The sequence below is a fragment of the Capra hircus genome, chromosome 22, assembly GCF_001704415.2.
Source record: "Capra hircus breed San Clemente chromosome 22, ASM170441v1, whole genome shotgun sequence".
Lineage (NCBI taxonomy): Eukaryota > Metazoa > Chordata > Mammalia > Artiodactyla > Bovidae > Capra > Capra hircus.
Window position 1 is genome coordinate 13862752 of NC_030829.1, and position 19596 is coordinate 13882347.

The 19596-nt window shown below is 43.2% G+C and overlaps 1 protein-coding gene across 3 annotated transcripts in view; it reads right to left on the reverse strand.

Moving 5' to 3' along the window:
• The window catches only part of ULK4 (unc-51 like kinase 4), a 498780-nt gene that overhangs the window by 140305 nt on the left and 338879 nt on the right, over positions 1-19596 (reverse strand). For all 3 annotated transcript variants that reach the window (XM_018066892.1, XM_018066893.1, XM_018066891.1), the window contains one exon: positions 11594-11692. In XM_018066892.1, coding sequence (XP_017922381.1) covers positions 11594-11692 — 99 coding nt within the window. The remainder of the gene's footprint in view (positions 1-11593; positions 11693-19596) is intronic.

Below are 19596 nucleotides of genomic sequence, written 5' to 3' on the forward strand. Positions count from 1 at the left end.
AACTCAAGAGTTGCAGAGCTGGTGAATATTTATGAAGTTTTCCTACTGAGCTGGCCACTGAAAGAGAGGATGGAGAGATACCTGCTTCTGAATCATCCAAGAAGCGTGGAGTTACCTGTCAGATCTGACTCGGATTTCAAATCCTAAATTTAGGAGGGAAGAAAAAAAACTCACTGTTTACTAAAAATGATACAGTGTATTAGGAAAAATGCTCAAGATTCTGAAGCTAAAATTACACTCCAGGTACAATCCTCCATCTGATGGAGAGAATGTCAGCTATCTCGAGAGGGGAAAGAGCCAGACCAAGCAGCTACCTTGTTGAGCTCCCATGCCTCACACCCTACACTCTGGGCAGAGCAAGAAGACCCTTTGGTCCCCACTGGTGCAGTGTGACAGCTCCCTCCAAGGCCACCTTCTGGACACTCTTGAGTGGAGAATGCTTCCAAGGCCGAGGCTGAACGTCTGCTGTTTTGTGCCCCCTTGGAAGGATCATTGTCCCACTTCATTACACTAAACCCTTCTGTTTTTTGACTCACATCCTAAACCAAAATTTTAATTTAAAAACTTTTGAGAAATACCCTGTTAAATCTTTGGTATAAATCACCCTACCACCCCTTCTTTTGGTGTCTTTTATATACACATACATACATCATGACATAAATCAGCTCGTATTACAATTTTGTTTCTTAACTAGGTTTTGGCACTTGTTATATCTTATCCATGTACGCCACAATTATTTATTGAGAGCTTGTGGTGGCCAAGCATTTTGAAAGTGCTGGTAATGAAGCTGGGAAATGACAAGTGACTTCTAGTCAAGGCAGTGTGTAACTTCAAATTTTGCACCAACAACTGCATAAAAAGTGAAAGAAGAAAAAAAAATTAAGATACAGAGAAATATCTTTGTGGGCCACAAATGAAACAAACACACAGAAGCTTGAGGTTCAAAAGCTCTTAGAAGCAGCAACTAGGAACAGCACTATAATTGGGGCCAGAGCCCATGTTGGGGCTAGGACAAAAGTCAGGCCCAGAATGTGAAGTGGAGGCTGGCATTCCCTGTCCACAAAAGGAAGCTGAAATAGCTGTTCCAGCCTTGGGGCTTCCACGAATACATGAAGCTGCTCTACTGAAAAGAGCAGCAACAGAACCTGTCCCAAACCCTCGACAGGCCCGGTGTCTAGATTTGTGATACATCCAGTATCACCATAATATGGGAATTTGGGGACCCAGAGCAGTCAAGGTAACCATAGCAAGCCATTAGCACAGAAAAAAGAAACAGCAGCCTCATACAGTGCAAATAACTCTACTCTTAATGAGTCTGACTGGGAAGGAAGCCTAAAATGAAGAAGACCAGCGACTACCAGAATTCATTCTGGAAGAAATGATAATAATAGAATAACTTCAAAGGGACTTTATTTTTTAAAAGTTTCCTTCAAGCATAACTGGCAGGCAAAAAAAAAAAAAAAACTGTACATATTTACAACATATAGTAATCAAGATAAGAAACATATCCACAAAGCTTAAAAGTATCTTTCTACCAATACATCACCATTTTGATTATAACAACTTCATGTACATCTTGACATGAGGTAGTGTTAAACCCTTCAACTTAATTTTCTTCCATAGTACATATTTACAATATATAGCAATCAAGATAAGAAACATATCCACAAAGCTCAAAAGTATCTTTCCACCAATACATCATCATTTTGATTATAATAACTTCACGTACATCTTGACATGAGGTAGTGTTAAACCCTTCAACTTAATTTTCTTCCATAGTTGCCTTGGCTATACTAAGATTCTTTGTATTCCATGAACATTTTAGAACAAAGTAAACAATTTCTACAAAAACAATTCTCCTGAAAAAATTCCCAGAAACACAAAATCTTCCAAGACTGAATCATGAAGAAGCAGAAAATGTAAACAGAACTGTAACTAGCAAGGAGGCTGAATCAGTATTAAGTGTCTGCAGACCACAGCAGAGAGCTGAGACACTCCAGGCGGAAGGGAGGCAGACAAACAAAGCTGGCTCCCTGGCTACACAAAGTCAAAGTGTTAGTTGCTCAATCGTGTCTGACTCTGCGACCCATGGAATATAGCCCACCAGGCTCCTCTGTCCATGGGATTTTTCCAGGCAAGAATAATGGAGTGGGTTGCCATTCCCTCCTCCTCCAGGGGATCTTCCTGACTCAGGGATTGAACCTGGCTTGCCCGCATTGCAGGCAGATTCATTACTGCCTGAGTTACCAGGGTCCTCCGCTACACCTCAAACACCAATTCAGCTGCCCATGCCAGATGCCAACTGAGATAATGTGATTTTTAAAGTCTATTTTTCCTTTTATTTATTTATATTTTTGGCCACACCCTGCAGCTTGCAGGATCTTAGTGCCCCAAACACTTCAGGGTTTCACTAATGAATCATGTCAAACATTTTAAAAAGAACTAATACTAATTCTTCTCAAACTTTTCCCAAAATTTGAAGAGAAGGGAACATCTAACATATTCCATGAGTCCAGCATTATCCTGATTCTAAATCCAGAAAAAGACATTATAAAAAATAGAACTACAGATGAATAACCCTGATGACCCCTGATGCAAAACTCTTCAACAAAATTTTGGAAAACCAAACTCATCACCATATTAAAAGTATCAAATGCCATGAACAAGTGGGCTTTACTCCTGGAACGCAAGGATGGTTAGGTATATGAAAAAAATCAAAATAATACACAGCAATATTACCCAAAGCAATCTACAGATTTGATGCAATCCTTCTCAAAATCCCAATAAAGTTTTTTGCAGAAATAGAAAACCCCATCCAAAAATCCATATGTAACTTCAAATGACCCAAAACAGCCAAACAATCTTGAAAAGGGAGAACACAGCTAGACTTCTAGATTTTGAAATTTATTCCACAATGATCAAACACATGTGGTAACAGCATGAAGACTGACATACAGACCAACAAAAGAGAGATTCCAGAAATAAACCCCCATGCTGCTGCTGCTAAGTCGTTTCAGTCGTGTCCAACTCTGAACGACCCCACAGACCACAGCCCATCAGACTCCGCCATCCCTGGGATTCTCCAGGCAAGAACACTGGAGTGGGTTGCCATTTCCTTCTCCAATGCATGAAAGTGAAGTCACTCAGTTGTGTCCAACTCCCAGCGACCCCATGGACTGCAGCCCACCAGGCTCCTCCATCCATGGGATTTTCCAGGCAAGAGTACTGGAGTGGGGTGCCATTGCCTTCTCCGAATAAGCCCCCATTTGTTGAAAAGATTGTTTTTTCCCATTAAATCGTCTTCATACCTTTGTTAAAAATTATTTAACTACATATATGGGGGTTAATTATATATAGTTAAATAATTTTTAATAAGAGTATGAAGACCATTTAATGGGAAAAAACAATCTTTTCAACAAATGGTTCTGAGAAAACTGGATATGCACAGTCAAAAGAATGAAGTTGGACCGTTATCTAACACCACACACAAATATAAACTCAAAGTTAATGAAACACCTAAATGTAAGACCTAAAACTGTAAAATTCTCAGAAGAAACATAGGGAAAAAATTCATGATACCAGATTTGGCAATGACTTCTTGGATATGACACAAAACGTACAGGCAACAAATGAAAAATTGGGCAAATCATGAAAATTTATGAAAAGTTTTTAAAACTGTCCATCAAAACAGTATCAGCAGAGTAAAAAGGCAATCCACAGAATGTCATATTTTCATAACATGTTTGATAATGGATTAACATTCAGAATACACAGGGAATTTCTTATACTCAACAACAAAAAAACAACACAATTAAAAACTGGGCAAAGAACATAACCATAGGATCTAGTAATTTCATTTCTGACTATAGTCAAAAGAGTTGGTGCAGAGTCTCCAAAAGATATTTGTACATCCATGTTCGCAGTAGCGTTATTCACAATAGCTAAAACTGGAAAGCCACCCAAGTGTGTCCAGCAACAGATGAATAAGCAAAATGTGGCCTAGACATACAGTAGAATATTATTCAACCTTAAAAAGGGAGGAAATTCTGACGTATGCTAATACTGATGAACCTGAAGGATATTATGACAAAAGAAATAAGCCATTCACAAACTGACAAATGTTATATGACTCTACTTATATGAGGTGATTAAAATAGTCAAAATCAGAGACAGAAAATAGAATGGTGGTTGATAAGGGCTGTGAGGAGTGGGGATTGGACAGTTATTATTTAGTAGATAGAATTTAAGTTTAAAAGATGAGAAGAATTACAGAGGTGGTTATGACTGCACAACATTATGAATGTATTTAATTCCAGTGAACTATACACTTAAAATGATTAAGAGGGTAAATTTTGCTCTTCTTCCTTGCCCCAAATAATATAGTTAGTTATTCCCTCCACAGGCCCCATGGAACTTAGAAGTATAGCACAATATTTTCTACACTGCACTGATTCAACATTCAAAAAACTATATCATAGCATGCAGTCCCATCACTTAATGAAAGATAAGGAAAAAGTGGAAGCAGGGACAGATTTTATTTTCTTGGGCTCCAAAATCGCCGCAGACGATGACTGTAGCCATGAAATTAAAGGATACTTGCTCTTTGGAAGAAAAGCTATGACAAACATCTGCATACTAAAAAGCAGAGGCATCACTTTGCCAACAAAGGTCTGTATAGTCAAAGCTATGGTTTTTCCAGTAATCATGTATGAATGTGGGAGCTGGACCTTAAAGAAGGCTGAGCACCAAAGAACTGATTCTTTCAAACTGTGGTATTGGAGAAGACTTTTGAAAGTCCCCTGGACAGCAAGGAGATCAAACCAGTCAATCCTAAAGGAAATCAACCCTGAATATTCACTGGAAGGGCTGATGTTGAAACTGAAGCTCTAATGCTTTGGCCATCTCATAGGAAAAGACCCTGATGCTGGGAAAGATTGAGGGCAAGGGAAGAGGACGACAGAGGATGAGATGGTTGGATGGCATCACTGATTCAATGGACAAGAGTTTGAGCAAATTCCAGGAGATAGTGAAGGACAGGGAAGCCTGGCATGCTGCAGTCCACAGGGTCGCAAAGAGTTGGGTATGACTTAGCAAGTGAACAGCAACAACACCACTGCGTGATAAACGGACATGTCTGTGCACGCAATGGCGGCTCCCTGATCTCATGCAGGGTGCTTATGAAGGGATGTTGAGGATCTGTATATTACCAACTGCAGAGTATATGCTGGATCTCTGTAATTCAAAAATTTTTTGTCAGGAGGCTACAAGTTTACAAGAAGAACTGCCAGACATTTCACTTAAAAAAAAATTTATCCAGCAAATATTTTAGGAGCTCTATAGTGGAGATATTAGATGAGGACTGCAATCCTACCCAAGTGGCAGAGTCACTGTTGCAGTGGATGAGAAAGGCATGGCTAATATGAAAAGTATAAGCCAGGCTAAAGACTGGCAACTTTGGCATATAATAAAGAAAAATTTAAGACCAGTTATCTCTTATAAATTTGAAAATACCTATGTTAGTATAGGGAAAAGGAACCTGTAGCATATATTTTTAAATAGCACTTAATTACCTATTTACAAAATTCATCCTGGAAGTACCGTCTGGCTTTCTATTTTTTCAAAAAAAATTCAGGTCAAACAATTACTTTTTTTTCAGGAGACACAGTCAAATCGTTACATCTCTGATTGGCCATATCTTATACTATAGTTACCAACTGAGGGTCCAAAGATCCCCTTGAAATTGTGCATTATGTAGAGAACTTAGAATATAGGTAAGCCTATGCATTTTTCTGGGAAGAGAGTCTAGAGTCATCATATCCTCTAACCAGTTCATACTCAAGACAGACTTAAAATCACTGTCTTATTCTCATAGTTCATTATGATTCCATAGGGTATAGTGTAACTATGGTTTGACAGGTTTCATACTCCCTGAAGGATAAGTATGCTTACGTTCACAGGACCCTATCTGAAAAGAACCTCAAAAGCTAACAAGTTCATTCTCCTTCCTTTAGGCAAAATACCTCTACAATTACCCAAGTCCAGTGAAAACTGAAAGTCTGCTTATTTTTCCCTGTGGGAAAGCAATTCCAACCCCTCATTCTGTAACTTATTACATTTTTTAACAACCATTGTAAAATTTATCTTTGGTCTGTACGTGCTTCAGTTGAAGCCCCCAACAGCTTTATGTCTGTTTTTCTCTACGTTATACATAGATATAAATGTGTATTATCTTTTCCAGAGAAGATAAATTGAATGTTTCCCGCAGGCTATTTTTAAAGCTAATGACTTCAGTGATAAATATGGATGTATACAACAGAGTTCACATACCTTGGGTAAATGTTTGGCCAATGTACTAGAACCTAAGTGTGATATTCCTGGTGGCTCAGACGGTAAAGTGTCTGTCTACAACGCGGGAGACCCAGGTTCGATCCCTGGGTTGGGAAGATCCTCTGGAGAAGGAAATGGCAATCCACTCCAGGACTATTGCCTGGAAAATCCCATGGACAGAGGAGCCTGGTAGGCTACAGTCCATGGGGTCGCAAAGAGTTGGACACGACTGAGCGACTTCACTTCAAGTGTGATTAAGTTACTAGTAATAAGAGTTCATAGTTCCAAAGGCTGGTGAAAATATCTCAGAGGACACATTGCAGCAAGAAGGGACTGTATCTATTTACACTCCCACCAACTGCACAAGAGGGTTCCCTTTCCTCTTCATCCTCTCCAGCATTTACTGTTTACAGATTTTCAGATAATGGCCATGCTGACTGGTATGAGTTATGACTTGCAGTTCCCTAATAATGAGAGATGCTGAGTGTATTTTCATCTGTTTGTTGGCCATCCGGTATGTCTTCTTTGGAGAAATGTCTGTTTAGGTCTTTGCCCATTTTTTGATCTAGTTGTTTGCTTTTCTGATATTGAGCAGTATGGAGATCTCTCAAAAATTAGGAATAAAACGACCATATAACCCAGCAATCCCACTACTAGGAATATGCCCTAAGAAAGCCATAACTGTACCCCAGGGTCATTGCAGCACTATTTACAACAGCCAGGACATGGAAATGACCTAGATGTCCATTGACAGTTGAATGGATATAGAAGTCATGGTATATATATACACACACATATATGTATATGTATGTGTATATATATATGTATACATATATACGATGGAATATTACTCCACCATAAAAAGGAATGAATTTGAGTCAGTTGAACTGAGGTGCATGAACCTAAGACCTCTTACAAAGAGTGAAGTAAGAAAGAGAAAAACAAATATTGTATATTAAGGCATATACATGGAATCTAAAAAAAAATGGTACCAATGAATCTATTTGCAGGGCAGAAGCAGAGACACAGACGTAGAGAATGGAATAGTGGGCAAAGTTGGGGGAAGGAAAGGGTGGGAAGAACTGAGACAGCGGCACTGAAACATATACACCTCCATGCGTAGAACAGACAGCTAGGAGGGAGTCGCTATATGAAACAGGGAGCTCAGCTTCGTGCTCTGTGAGGACCGAGGGCTGTGGCTGGGGAGGGAAGAACAGAGGCTCAGTGAGAGAGGATGTATGTATAGTTATGACTGATTCACGTGGCTGTATGGCAGAAACCGGCACAACACTGTAAAGCAATTATCCTCCAATTAAAAAAAATTTTTTTTAATCTTAAAAAACAAATCAACAACAACAACAAAAAGAAGGGGCTCTCCTGTTTTTTTCCTGGCAGCTGTACTGCTGGCCAGAAGTGTGAAATGTGATGGCATCTGACAGTGATCTGACCTCTCCGTGGGCCCACAGTATGGGCCCCTCTGTGGCCCCTGTCCTAGCCTGGCCTGTGATCACAAATCCACTGTTCCCCCGTACCCCCCATCCCCAGGGATATCATGCACTCCAGGCTTTCCAGGGCACTGGCATCCCCACTTCCCCTATCTGTCCTCTTCTCTGGGTTTGTCTCCTGTGATCCTCCCTACACACCCTCCAGGCCTTCCCACCACCATCAGAACCCTGCTCCCTCTGTGTGTTACCCACTGGCTACGATGCACCTGCACTGTGAAGGGTTGCTTCCTGCTTGCCCAGGGACTGTTAACCAGCTCTGGCTGGGGCAACCCAGCAGATCTGTCCACTGTCCTGGGGGCTGTAGTCACACCATCTCCAGTGAGGTCTGATCCACAGCCTGCGGGGAGAGGCCAGTCAGTCCAGTCACTCAGTCACGTCCAGCTCTTTGCAACCCCATGGACTGCAGCACCTCCCTGTCCATCACCAACTCTCAGAGCTTGCTCACACTCATGTCCATCAAGTCGGTGATGCCATCCAACCATCTCATCCTCTGTCGTCCCCTTCTCCTTCTGTCATCAATCTTTCCCAGCATCAGGGTCTTTTCCAGTGAGTCAGTTCTTCATATCAGGTGGCCAAAGTATTGGAGTTTCAGCTTCAGCATCAGTCCTTCCAATGAATATTGAGGACTGATTTCCTTTAGGATGGACTAGTTGGATCTCCTTGTAGTCCAAGGGACTCTCAAGAGTCTTCTCCAAAACCACAGTTCAAAGGCATCAATTCTTCAGCGCTCAGCTTTTTTCACAGTCCAACTCTCACATCCATACATGACTACTGGAAAAAACCATAGCTTTGACCAAACAGAACTTTGTTGACAAAGTAATATCTCTGTTTTTTAATATACTGTCTAGGTTGGTCGTAGCTTTCCTTCTAAGGAGCAAGTGTGTTTTAATTACATGGCTGCAGTCACCACCTGCAGTGATTTTGGAGCCCCAAAATATAAAGTCTCTCACTGTTTCCATTGTTTCTCCATCTATTTGCCATGAAGTGATGGGACCAGAGGCCATGATCTTAGTTTTCTGAATGTTGATTTTAAAGCGAAATTTTTTCACTCTCGTCTTTAACGTTCTTCAAGAGGCTCTTTAGTTCTTCCTCGCTTTCTGCCATAAGGGTGGGTGTCACCTATGTATCTGCGATTATTGATATTTCTCCTAGCAATCTAGATTCCAGCTTGTACTTCATCCAGCCTGGCATTTCGCATAATGTACTCTGCATATGAGTTAAATAAACAGGGTGACAATACACAGCCTTGACATACTCCCTTCCCAATTTGGAACCAGTCAGTTGTTCCATGTCCAGTTCTAACTGTTGCTTCTTGACCCTTCAAGTCTGTCCTTCCTTGGGTACTCTCCCTCAGCTTTTGAACAACTTATAAGGTTCTTTGTAAATCTTTCATTTACTCTCCAATTACTGTTTAATGAGTCTTTATATTGAAATTCTCCTGTTTAAATCACTGTGTGTTTTTTGTCTTTTGGTGGGATCCAGAGAGATACAATCATAAGATCTTTGTGTTCATTGAGAATATTTGTTAACAGTGTATTCTTAATTGTTCTCATTTTTCCTTCTAGTGTGTCTTATGGTTAAAATATGTCGTGTATACAATTCCTACTTATTGATATTCCTCTGATATTTACTGATATTCTTTTAACCTAATGCATGGTGAAGTGTTTCCAGAAATTCAAAAAGGAGGTACAGTCTCAATTTTCAGGATAGAGAGACAGATACGTTTCTATTAATCTTATTAAAGTTTTCATATCCTGTATGAAAGTGAAAGTGAAGTTGCTCAGTTGTGTCCGACTCTTTGTGACCCCATGGACACCAGGCTCTTCCGTCTGTGGGATTTTCTAGGCAAGAGTACTGGAGTGGGTTGCCATTTCCTTCTCCAAGGATTCTTCCCAACCCAGGGATCGAACCCAGGTCTCCCACATTGTAGACCGATGCTTTACCATCTGAGCCACCAGGGAAGTCCACCAGGGGTCAATTAACTTTTTCTGTAAAGAGTCAGACAGTAAACATCACAGGCTTATGAGCTACGGAGTCCAGGTTGTAACTCCTCAACTCTACTGTTGAGATGCAAAAGCAGCTGCAGACAACGCATACATGAACTGTTTGTGCGGCTGTATTCAGTAGAACTTGACTTACAGAAAGATTAGCCCACACTGCCTCGTCTATCAACCCCTGATCTACATTATCATTTTTATCTGCTTGATTCATCAAGCAATGAGAGAGATGGGCTGCTGCTGCTGCTGCTAAGTCGCTTCAGTCATGTTTGACTCTGTGCGACCCCATAGATGGCAGCCCACCAGGCTCCCCCGTCCCTGGGATTCTCCAGGCAAGAACACTGGAGTGGGTTGCCATTTCCTTCTCCAATGTGTGAAAGTGAAGTTGCCCAGTCGTGTCCGACTCTTAGCGACCCCATGGACTGCAGCCTACCAGGCTCCTCCATCCATGGGATTTTCCAGGCAAGAGTAGTGGAGTGGGTTGCCATTGCCTTCTCCAAGAGACAGGTTACATCTCTCAATACTACTGTGTTTTAAAAATACTTTACCCTGTATATTCTGGTTCTTCTCCATTTATAGAGTTCTACACTCTGTATTTGACAGAAAAAGTTCACAGTTATAGTTTTCTGTGCATTTTATTCTTTACCATGCTAGAGTGCTTCTCTTCATCCTGATAAAGGTTCCTTTGCTTTGCGTTAAACCCTACATCTAATTTAGGAAAACATTTAGAAAGAAAATACCCAATAAGACAATAAAATGAAGACTAAAGATAAGTTTCAGAATAAATCTAATTGGAATAAATTCAACTGTTAACAGAAAGCAAATCTAAGAATGTGGCAAACGCCAAAATCCATCCATAAGAGACATATGTGAAAAAGAGAATCCTAGAAGTTTACCAGAAATAGATTCTTCATCTGCTTTGAGCTATTTTTATCATTTAAATCTTATATGCTATTGATGTAAGTATTATCCTACAGATCACATATTGCATCAGTTACATTTAATGAGAATGTTCTGAATCTGCTATACATCCATAAAGATAGCATGATTTAGGTTAGCCTTCCCTCTGTTCACTGGAGTCCCATTTGTATTTCCAAAATATATAAAGAGCTCACACAACTCAATAACAAAACACAACCCAGCGAAAAATGGGCAGAAGACCTAAATGCACATTTTTCCAAAGACATACAGATGGCCAATAGGCACGTGAAAAGATGCTCAACATTGCTAATTATCAGGGAGATGCAAGTCAAACAGATAATGAGATTGATTTGCTCCAAACTCCAAGTCTCCATTAGGTTCTTTTCACATACTTCGTACTCTTGTGCAGTCTCTTGGGTAATTTCACTTATTTCATTCTATTTCTATGGAGACAGCAGTCTGCCTGCGCTTCTGCATTTTAGGGGAATCCTGCATGCCAAGTAACTCTAATATATCTTTCTGAAAGATAACTGATCCCCACAGTGGATTTCTTCTTCCTTCTTGGAATTCATTTATGGATTTTTTTTTTTAACCTCACAGCCATGAAGAAGAATTTGAGACCCAGTCTTACTTAGATATCCACTTAAACAAATCATAAGTCACCTGGGAGTTAAAGCAGAAACTTAGTATTTCTAGGCTAAACATTATTCTGACATTTCTTTTGGTTCTAGTTTTGAAAGGAATCAAAATAGCAGAGAAACTCAAGACATCATGAGACTAACACAATCACTTCACCCTCAGCAATGACCCAAGAGACGCACGAGCAGGTGTCTGAGCTCTTACCAGCGGGATGAGCAGGCTGACGAGGTCTGTGAGAGGCTTGCCGAGCAGCAGCAGGTCTTCCGCAGCCTGAGTGCTCCCTCCTGCACCGGATTTCTGTGCCTGAACAGGTAGAGGAGAGAGGAAGGGGTCTTGGAGATTAGTCAGTTTGGCTACGGGAGACCAGGGCAACACCTGATGGTGGCCGGGGAGGCCTCTAACTGCAGGCCCCCAGGAGAAGTTATGCGCGGTCACCACGTGGCAAGGAAAGCACACGCTGCCTCCAGCTCAGGCCACAGAGTTGGGTGTGGGTGTGATAAACCAACAGCCAGGACGGCCACTGGCAGGATGATGTTGACCGATCCTGGGGGGCAAGCACTTTTTCTTCTGAACCATCCTGAGACATGGTGAGCTTATCCCCATTTTTCAGGGGAGATAATTGAAGTTCAGAGAGGTTGAGTAGTGTGTCTGAAGTCCCACAGATAACGGATGACTTAGCTGGAGGATGAATCCAGGCTAAATGACTCCAGATAACACAAGCTTGCTTCTTCTGGGCACTTCTATGCAGATTTTATGATGCAAACCAAATCCATTCTACTGTGTTTTCCATCTCTATATGCACACATCTGCTTGAATAACATCTAAAATATTTATCGAATGAATAGGCTTTGGACTGGGGCTTCCCTGGTGACTCAGTAGGAAAGAATCCACCTGCAATGCAGGAGGCGTGGCAGGAGCCGCTGGTTCGACCCCTGGGCTGGGAAGATCCCCAGCAGAAGGAAATGGCAACCCACTCCAACATTCTGGCCTGGGAAATCCCATGGACAGAGGAACCTGGTGGGCTACAGCCCATGGAGTCGCCGAGTTGGACACGACTGAGTGACTAAGCAACGTCAACAAGACTTTGGACTACTGCATGAAGAGGCTCAGATACGGGTCCACAGTGCTCAGGAAGAATGCAAGGAAAGGAGAACTGAGAAAGGAGTGGCTTTAAGGATGTCTTTCCCCAGGAGCTTTATATAAACTGTCTCATTCTAGAGGAGATTTCTATGAGAGATGAGTGATTTTAAACTGAGAGAAGTTACTGATTATTGTGTTTGCTATAGTACATACACATTTCATTTGTGTATACCCTCTCTGTTTTTAATTTTACTCAGAACAAAACTACTAGGTGATGACCTTTGCCAGAGCCTTTAGAGTAGGCTGTCCCACCTCAGGTCCCTACTCTGGACCCTAGGGCCCCTCTCATAAATGTCAAGGCTCCTTCTGCCTTCCGGCTTGTGGATGGAATCTGGGTTGCCTGCTTTCCTTGGTTCAAAAGGACATTATGGAAAATCAGACATCTGCCTTTTAACAGCTTGCACCTCTCTACAGCCAAGGGGGATGACAGTAATCAGTAGCTCAGAGTTTCGTCTCACCTCTCCCCTTCTCTATCTCAACCCCTGGCCTCTACCAGAAAGGTGGGACTTTCTCCCAGAAAACAGATTTGTAGCACTTCCCTAGGTCTGAGCCTTTGTGAGGCTTGGCTGTTGATCTTGCCTTCCGAAGCATGATGTAAGGCAGAATACTGACCTTTTCACATTAGCACATTAGCCTTTAGAGAAGGTGACTGTCTCTTGGGAAAGATGAGGCAGTCCTGCAGACCAGCACCTAGACAGCGAAGGGCACCGTGCCACCGCTTCCTTTCCAAACACATGTAAGCAAGGAGACACGTCCACAAACACAAGCACACACTGTGGGACTCTTCCCACGCACATGGCCAGTGGCCCTCTAGGCCCTCCACAATCTACAGTCATTTCTTACTGTCACCAAGAAACATCCCAACCCTCCTGCCGGTATTTGGGTACCAACTCCCTGCAGAGATGCCAAAGGCTCCAGAAAGGGATTGCTACAGCTTTACACAGAGGGAGGTGCACATGAGAGATGGACCTGAAATTCAGCTCTCCTCCCAAGGTACAGGTCCACAGCAGAAGCTTTGTGTTCTAAGTGCATCACATGCGGGGAGCTGAGCAACAAACCTCGAGGCCCAGCTAGCCTCTCACAGGGTCTCTCTAGCTCCCCAACAGCACATACTCGCTGCCAGCCTTTCGATTCCCAGATCCACGGCCTATGTGTGCATGTTACAGAGAGATCTTTTTTTTTCTACTATTTATTCATATATTTGGCATGCTGGGTCTTAGTTGTGGCATGTGGGACCTTTAGCTGCAGCATGTGAACGCTTGGTTGTGGCATGTGGGACCTACTTCCCTGACCAGGGATCGAATCCAGGCCCTCTGCATTGGGAGCACAAAGTCTTAGCCATTGGACTATCAGAGGAGCCCCCAGAAGTCTAAGTCGCTCAGTCATGTCCGACTCTTCATGATGCCATGGACTATGGAATTCTCCGCAGTGCATGGAATTCTCCAGGCCAGAATACCGGAGTGGTAGCCTTTCCCTTCTCTAGGAGATCTTCCCAACCCAGGGATCGAACCCAGGTCTCCTGAACTGCAGGTGGATTCTTCACCTGCTGAGCCACAAAGCAAGCCCAAGAATACTGGAGTGGGTAGCCTCTCCCTTCTCCAGCGGACCTTCTCGACCTAGGAATCAAACCAGGGTCTCCTGCATTGCAGGCGGATTCTTTACCAACTGAGCTATCAGGGATGCCCAGAGGGCTCTTTTACGAGCAAGAAGCACCCCGCCTCTGCCACGATGTCACTGCTGTCCTCCGTGCAGTGCTCTGCCTTTGCCTGTGGTCCCCCGACCCCTGTCCCCAACTCACTGCTCCAGGACCTGCTGGGTGGCAACTGACCCCACTCCTGGCCCCACTCCTGGCGGGGAGACTTATGGCCATCCTGGGTTCTTGGTCCCCCCAGCTGTTACAGCCTGAACAAGAGGAGATGGCAGACTGAGCCAGGTGCTACCAGTAAAACCTACAGCATTTGGTGAAGGACTGGAGGAGGAATATGAAGGAGGGAAGTTTTAACAACTCCCAGGTTTCTAGTGTGGCAGGATGAGAGTGGTGGGGCTTGCGTGCAGCAGAACGGTGTGGGAGGTGGGTCCTGAGCTCTGCTTTGGACATGCTGAATTTGAGGGGCCCATCGGGCATTCTAGTGGTCCCGTTTAGAAAGCTACTGGATATATATTAAGAAGGGATCTCAGATGAGGTCCCTAGGTTGTAAACATATAAAACGTGGGAGTGACAACTTGTGAGCCACATGTAATATTAAATGAGAATATATTAATAGCATTACCTAAAATGAGATGAAGGGATTCAGCTAACTTCTTGGCAGTAAAAAAGGCCAGGGAGGATATAAACCTATTACATCTAACATTACTACATGAGTCTACCACACAGGGGGCAGGTAAGAACCCACCTGCCAATGCAGGAGATGTAAGAGACAAGGGCTTGACCCCTGGGTCGGGAAGATCCCCAGGAAGAGACAATGGCAACCCACTCTAGTATTCTTGCCTGGAGAATTTCATGGACAGAGGAGCTTGGTGGGCTATAGTCCATGGTGTTGCAAAGAGTCAGACACAACTGAGCGTCGGAGCCACAACAAGGCATTTGTAGGGAACAAGAGACAGTGAGTTCTTCAGGCAATTGCTGTCTGATGTCCTAAGCAGGTTTAAGCATAACCAGCAGGGGTGTGGCCAGAACAATTCAAGTCAGGCCTCAGTGTGCTTCCCAAACACCATCACTCACATGCTTGCCATGCACAGATGATACAGCTCAGTCCCAGGCTGTAGTACCTCACAATTTCATTAAAAGAACAGCAGGCTTTACTATGGTAAACAGTATGAAGGTTCTTCAAAAAACTAAAAAGAGAGTTGCTACATGATCCAGAAATCCCACTCCTACACATATACGACAAAATTATAGATACACACATCCCTATGTTCACAGCAGCACTGTTTACAATAGCCAAGACGTGGAAGGAATCCAAGTGACCACCAGCAGACGAACGGTTAGAGAAGATGCGGTGCGTATGTGCAATGGAATACTACGCAGCCATAAAAATCGCCATCTGCAGCAACCCGAACAGATCTAGAGATGACCATACTGAGTGAAGTCACAGAAAGAAAGATGCATATCACGATCTTGTTTATATTTGAAATATAAACTGCAACACAGGTGAACCCATCTGTGAAACAGAAACAGAATCACGGACACAGAGAACAGACCAGTGGTTGCCATGGGGGAGCGTGGGAGCAGTTATGGATTGGGAGTGTGGGGTCCGCAGACGCAAACTATTACATAGAGAATGGACAAGCAGCAAGGCCCGAGTGCATAGCGCAAGGAACCATGTTCAGTATCCAGTGATAAACTGCAATGTAAATATATGCACCTGAGTCACTGTTATACAGCAGAAATTAACACAGTATTATAACTCAACTATACTTTATTAAAAAAAAAAAAAACAATGGTAAGCTTTCCACTGCACTAAAGGCAGAATGTGGAAACTGCGACAGTAGACATGGAAACAAAGCTGAGGTGGGACTGGGGAAAGGGGATAGGACCTCATCGCTGGATGGCGGGGTGAGGCCTACAGTGAAGGGCACGCACAGCAGGCGCTGGCATCTGCTGAGGAAAGGCCTGGAGTGGGTGCAGGAGCCCCGTGGAAAATGCCAAGGTGACTGTTTGGTGTAGGTACAGGAAGCACAAAGGAATGGCAGACGAGGCTGGAAAATCACCCTGGGGCTGCTCATTCAAGGCCTGGAGGGTCTTGCCAAGAAAATGATCTTGTGATGACATAAAGAGATATCATCAGTTTTCAAAGGGAGGGAGACACATGCTGAGGACCACGGCCTACAACAGACAAATGGCACTTGCATTCAACCATGAGACAGAAGAGGTGGCCAGAATACAAAGAACTGTACAAAAAAGGTTTTAATGGCCCGGATAACCATGACGGGGTGGGCACTCACCTAGAGCCAGACATTCTGGAGCGTGACGTCAAGTGAGCCGTAGGAAGCATTACTGCGAACAAAGCTAGTGGACGTGATAGAATTCAGCTGAGCTATTTCAAATCCTAAAAGATGATGCTGTGAAAGTGCTGCACTCAATATGCCAGAAAACTTGGAAAACTCAGCAGTGGCCACCACAGGGCTGGAAAAGGTCAGTTTTCATTCCAATCCCAAAGAAAGGCAACACCAAAGACTGTTCAAAGTACTGTGTAATTGCACTTGTTTCACATGCTAGCAAGGTAATGCTCAAAATTCTTCAAGCTAGGCTTCAACAGTATGTGAACCAAGAACTTCCAGATGTACAAGCTGGATTTAGAAAAGGCAGAGGAACCAGAGATCAAACTGCCAAAATATATGCTAGATCATAGAAAACTCAAAAATATACAATTCCAGAAAAATTAATGACCCAATCAAAAATGAGCCATTGAACTAAACAGACATTTCTTCAAAGAAGGAAAAGCAAGGGAATTTTTTAAAAAGACGTCTATCTCTGATTCATTGACTATACTAAAGCCTTCGACTGGGTGGATCATAACAATCTGTGGAAAATTCTTGAAGAGATGGGAATTTACCAGACCACCTTACCTATCTCCAGGACACAAGCATATGCAGGACAAGAAATAACAATTAGGACTGGACATGGAACAATGGACTGGTTCAAAATTGGGAAAGAAGTACACAAGGTTATATAATACAGTCACTCTGCTTATTTAACTTTTATGCAGAATACATTATGCAAAATGTCAGGCGGGACGAATCCTAAGCTGGAATCAAGAATGCTGAGAGAAATAAAGAACCTCAGATATGCAGATACCACTCTAATGGCAGAAAGAAAGAGGAACTAAAGAGCCTCTTGAAGAGGGTGAAAGAGGAGAGTGGAAAGCTGGCTTAAAACTCAACACTAAAAAAGCTAAGATCATGGCATCCAGTCCCATCATTTCTTGACAAATAGATGGGGGAAAAGTGGAAGCAGTGACAAATCTTATTTTCTTGAGTTCTCAAAATCATCACGGACAGTGACTGCAGCCACAGAATTAAAAGATGCTTGGTCCTTGGAAGAAAAGCTATGACAAACCTAGATAGCATATTAAAAAGAAGAGACATCACTTCGCCAACAAAAATTCATATAGTCAAAGCAATGGGTTTTTCCAGAAGTCATGTGCAAATGTGAGAGTTGAACCATAAAGAAGGCAGAGCACTGAAGAAATGAAGCTTTTGAGCTGTGGTGCTGGAGAAGACTTTTGAGATGCCCTTGGACAGCAAAGATATCAAACCACTTAATCCTAAAGGAAATCAACCTTAAATAGTCATTGGAAGGACTGATGCTGAAGCTGAAGCTCCAACACTTTGGCCACCTAATGCAAAGAGCTGACTCGCTGGAAAAGACCCTGATACTGGGAAAGATTGAGGACAGGAGGAGAAGACGGTGACAGAGGATGAGATGGTTGGGTGGCATCACCAACTCAATAGACATGAGTTTGAGCAAACTCCAGGAGATAATGAAGGACAGAGAAACCTGGCATGCTGCAGTTCATGTGGTTGCAAAGAGTTGGACATGACTTAGTGACTGAACAACAACCAGACAGGGGCAAGCTCATGGGGAAAACAGCAGGGAGAAAGCCGTGGAGGAGTCGAACAGGTAACTTCAAGAGATACTGAAATAGAGGGACTTCCCTGGTGACCCAGTGGTTAAGACTCCATGCTTCCAATGCAGAGGGCACGGGTTTGATTCCTGGTCTGGAAGCTAAGATCCCACAAGTGGCACAGAATGAACAAAAATAAATAAAAGTGACTTTCTTAAAGAGAGAGAGATACTGAAGTAGGGTAAAGCCCCCATGCCAACAGCCCTCACTTGCGTGTGCGATGAAGGAGGACTCGGGGGCCACATCTCAGTCTTCGGGCAACACTGACACATCTATTAATGGAAAGCAGCTTAACCAGCCTCCTCTCAAGCAATGCGCGCAGTTTCTCCCATCACTCCAGAAATGACAGACAAGGGCCAGACGGGGCAGTCAGGTGACCTGGATTCTGGCACTGAATATTTTCCTTCCTTAACCCCCAAACTCGGTGAGCTCCCTGCCCCTCTGCTTACTCCGCAGGGCCCTGGACACGGTTCAAAGGGATGATTTGCTCCACTATCTGCACGCTGATGGTCTTACCAAAATGAACCTCCCTGACACTCGACAACCTTCCTCTCTTGATGCCTATGCCAAGATCACAGGGGCCAAGCCCTGGGCTAGGCTCACAAATGCAAAATAAAACCATACATTAATACCTCATAAGCCTGCTAGGAGTTGGTTTACTCCATAAATACAAACTGAGTGCCTTCCCTAGTGTTGGGACACAGACATGAGAACATCACAGCCCCCACGAACCCTCTGTAAACAGGAAGGGCAGCTGAGTGTCTTCCTTCTTGTTGCTATTAATAACACAGCAACCAATCATGGCTTACTTTCCCTGGGCCAAGTATACATACTTTCAGTTCAGTTTAGTTGCTCAGTCATGTCCGACTCTTTGTGACCCTGACTCTTTGCAGCATGCCAGGCTTCCCTGTCCATCACCAACTCCCGGAGACTGCTCAAACTCATGCCACTCAAACATCTCCTCCTCTGTTGTCCCCTTCTCCTCCTGTCTTCAGTCTTTCCCAGCATCAGGGTCTTTTCCACTGAATCAGTTCTTCACATCAGGTGGCCAAAGTATTGGAGTTTCAGCTTCAGCATCAGTCCTTCCAATGAATATTGAGGACTGATTTCCTTTAGGATGGACTGCTTGGATCTCCTTGCAGTCCAAGGGAGTCTCAAGTTTCTTCTCCGACATCACAGTTCAAAAGCATCAATCTTCGGTGCTCAACTTCTTTATAGTCCAACTCTCACATCCATACATGACTACTGGAAAAACCATAGCTTTGACTAGATGGACCTTTGTCGGCAAAGTAACATCTCTGCTTTTTAATATGCTGTCTAGGTTGGTCATAGCTTTTCTTCCAAGGAGCAAGCGTCTTTTAATTTCATGGCTGCAGTCACCATCTGCAGTGAATTTGGAGCCCAAGGAAAAAAAAGTCTCTCACTATTACCACTGTTTCC